At 30.0% G+C, this 3,607-nt stretch overlaps 1 protein-coding gene across 1 annotated transcript; it reads right to left on the reverse strand.

Annotated features, from left to right (window-relative positions):
• Positions 1-378: 378 nt before the first annotated feature.
• On the reverse strand, positions 379-3,288 carry LOC108743788 (glycogenin-1; the record flags this gene model as incomplete). Its single annotated transcript, XM_025979367.1, has 5 exons — positions 379-826; positions 891-1,017; positions 1,084-1,246; positions 2,710-2,884; positions 3,119-3,288. Coding segments are annotated over 5 exons (870 nt in total), but the record flags the coding sequence as incomplete, so codon positions are not given.
• Positions 3,289-3,607: the final 319 nt, after the last annotated feature.

Consider the following 3,607-nt stretch of genomic DNA (forward strand, 5'->3'; position numbering starts at 1 on the left):
GAAGTAACACATTTAACAATTGAAAGTTTATAAATTATGAATATTTTTATATTCAGAATACTCTTTTTCATATCATTCTCGGTTTTATCTGTATTAACCTTGCAACACACATATTATGTAAAAAAAAAATGTTTTATTTGCTGCCTTATTTATCGCCCACAGTGTACTGAAAAGCACAGTCAAAAGATAATGTATAACAAAATTTGTTTAAATTCTTTAATTTGATAATCGATATATTTTTATATTACGACCAGTGTTCGATTTTTATTAATTTTTTTCTCGCTTCATAATATTAATGAAGATTTGAGATATATATATCTTTTTAATTCTCAATGAAAATAACATATAAAAAATGACGAACACTCGATCGATAAAAAAATATAACACGGAATGCTAACATAAAGAGATGCTATATGGAGACTAAAACTTTACTATTTTTTTCACTAAGTACAATAAACGTACTTATCTAAAAAAAAACATGCAGCACGTAAAAAAAGATCTAATGCACAACCCACCTTTTCCAAAACTTACATTTCCTGTCAAATCCTTAGTCTCATATGTATGCTTTTAGATTACGAAAATGATATCTTATCAATTATTGTAAAATATCGTTAAATTGAAATTAAAGGAATAAACAACTCTTACCATCTCAGTAGATAACTGTGGGTGAATTGCAGAGCAGAAAATGTTCCACCAACGTTGTAGAAGACTAGTCAAATGTACCAAATCTGGGCTTGGTCTCACTTGTCTAGTTTCAGGATCGAATATTTGCAACCAAGGTTTTGTTTGGGCAATAAAATGAACTATTTTCACGTTGGAACCAAACCTTCAGCAAAAGGATATCATTTAAAACACTACTCTTTCATTTCAAGAATATTTATTTCACTTACTGTTTAAAAGCTGGCAGATACGAGTAACATGCGGTTGAGCACATATTATAAATAAAAGGTAAATGCTTGTTAATATCCTTATAAGCCCAGTCGGAAAAGTACAAGTTAAGAAGCCCTTGATCTCCTCCTGTAATATCAGATCCAAAAGTTAGTTTAAAAACGTTAATTTACATGGATAAGACAAAACTCATACCATCAAAACTTCCTTTAGTTAAGGCGAAATTTATTAACGATTCGTATGTATCATTTGAAGGAACATAAACAAAAACCCCGGAATTAAAACAATCAGGCCAGCCGACGTCCGGGGCAGCAGAAAGTTCTTCTCGCTCAAAAAGCTCGTCTGCATTTTCTAGCACCTACAAAAATTAATTAACATTACTATCAGTTGGTTTTCTGGGTTTCAACCGCATCAAGATTCGCAAAATGCTAACATTTCGTCATTCGCAAGCCTTTTATCTTTATTTTAAGTAACGAGAAAAAAAACCGCATTTTGTAGACTCATGACTCAGTTAAAACCTAACTAACAACTTTTAATATTAAAAATGTTAACTTGTTAACGCTCAAAAGATAAAAATTTTAATTTGTGTAGATATAAATTGTACATCAGGGTCGGATATTTGTAGTAGTCACTACAGAAATGGTCATTCACCAATATGTGAACTATTTAATTTACACAGCATTGATTAATATTCAAGAGTTGGGTACGAGATTTCAACGTTATCACTCGGAATATAAACGAATTTTAACATGTTCAGATAGTAATAGGAGAATAGGAGGGAGGGGACTAATGTTTTTGTGCAAGCGGATAGTCCATTACGAAGAAATAATACATGTAAAGACATGTTTTTGCAATAATTTTTGTCTACTCCACCCCTATAGTCCACCTCTTTTCTTACAACTTTTAAAAAACTTGATAACTTCCACCTTCTGTAACTAATCGTTGTTGCTGTTTGCCAGCTTAGAAACATACCTCCTCCCTTATAATCCTCACAAGTTACCGTAAATTTTTTTCATATTTTGGATGACGTTGAAATCTTGTGTCCAACTTTCCGATTATAAAAGAATTGAGAGAATTTATTCTGTACTAAACAAAATTTTGCGAAACTTGGCAAATGCGTTATTTACATATACGTTTGTTTTATGCCTTTGATGAATAACAGATAGAGTGAGTTATAAAATATATTAAAAACACAGAAACTTCAGAAAATGTTTTCATTAAATTTTTAATATACGGATATTTTTGCAGAAAGATAGCTAAATAATTTACAGAACATACACTGACCTATTTAAAACTGTAAAAAATATAGTCCATTAAATTAAAACGTAAATGCACATATATAACAAGTTTATTATTAGCTGACATTGTAAGCAACAGTATATAAATTTTGAATGAATCTTCGCCAATATTTATTATTCTTTAAAATTGCAATGACAATATAAACATGACGTAAAATACAGCAGCGTTTATGTTTTGGTTTTTTCTTACGTTTGACTACTGATAAATTGTACATATTATAAACAGTTCCCTACCTACTCTAAAAATTACATTTGAAGAAAATACGTTCTCTAATTTTGTCGACAAATTAAATGTTTAGCGTCTTTACAAACCGTAATAATATTTCTTGATTAAGTTCATTACAAAAACCTGTATTTACGCACTTGAGTAATATACGCAAAATAAAGTTGGCGCATAGTTGTAAACCGTCAACATACAAACACATTAAGACCAGTATGTATACGTTATTTTAAGGTTTCAAACATCAGCTACTATATATAAATGCGGCAATAAGATATAAAACTATCTAAAAATAAAACATACCATCGTGTCTGCATCCAAAAAAACGCATTTTTGGAATTGCGTTAGCCGCCAGCAATGTAACTTAGTAAAAGTTACTCCCAATTCAGGACGACTCAGTAGCTTTAAATTGGCTTCATCTTTAGAATCCACAATATTAACTTCTCGTACTTCATTAAACACCGATTTAAGCGTTTCTCTAAAAAAATTCACAATTAAAATTTATCTTTATAGCAAACCCAATAATTTGTCCATTTAGCAATATCAACGACTAAAGTGCCAAATTCACAAATGCAATATACATCATAAGCCAAAATAGATATATGTACTTATTTGAAATTTTAACGAAAATAGTTATTAATTTTTATAATTTTACAAAAATGTCGGTAGTGCACGATAACTAAATCATTGCTTTACAAAATAAAAGTTAAACCTCATAGAATGAGTGACCCCAGGGGTAACAAGTACTACAAGCTGGTGTGGAGTCCCAGATTGGCGAAGTGAATGTCCCAAAACCAAAGCACCCAACCCGTAAGAGTCATTAGTAGCAAGTGTAACCCAAGCGTACGCTGAAATCACAGAAATTAATACTATAATAATTACCTAGGTATATCTTTTTTAATAGTTTTTTGTACAACACTTTAAAGAATTGCCGTTTGTAGAAAAATAAGTTATACAGTTCTTGATATGTTTTTATAAATTTCCTATATTCCAGCAAAATCGCAATGTTATTTGTTAAAAGGATATTATTATAAATTTTACTTTTTTTAAGTTGAAATAAAGATAGTACATGGATATTATGCATTCATATCAAATCCACGCTGATAATTGAAGTCGATATACCTACCGAACTTTTTTCTAAAATTACTTTGGAAATAAGTAGGATAAATGTAGGTATAACTCAAATTATTTTAAATGCTGT

This window comes from Agrilus planipennis, unplaced genomic scaffold, assembly GCF_000699045.2.
Source record: "Agrilus planipennis isolate EAB-ADULT unplaced genomic scaffold, Apla_2.0 scaffold899, whole genome shotgun sequence".
In the NCBI taxonomy this organism is placed as follows: domain Eukaryota; kingdom Metazoa; phylum Arthropoda; class Insecta; order Coleoptera; family Buprestidae; genus Agrilus; species Agrilus planipennis.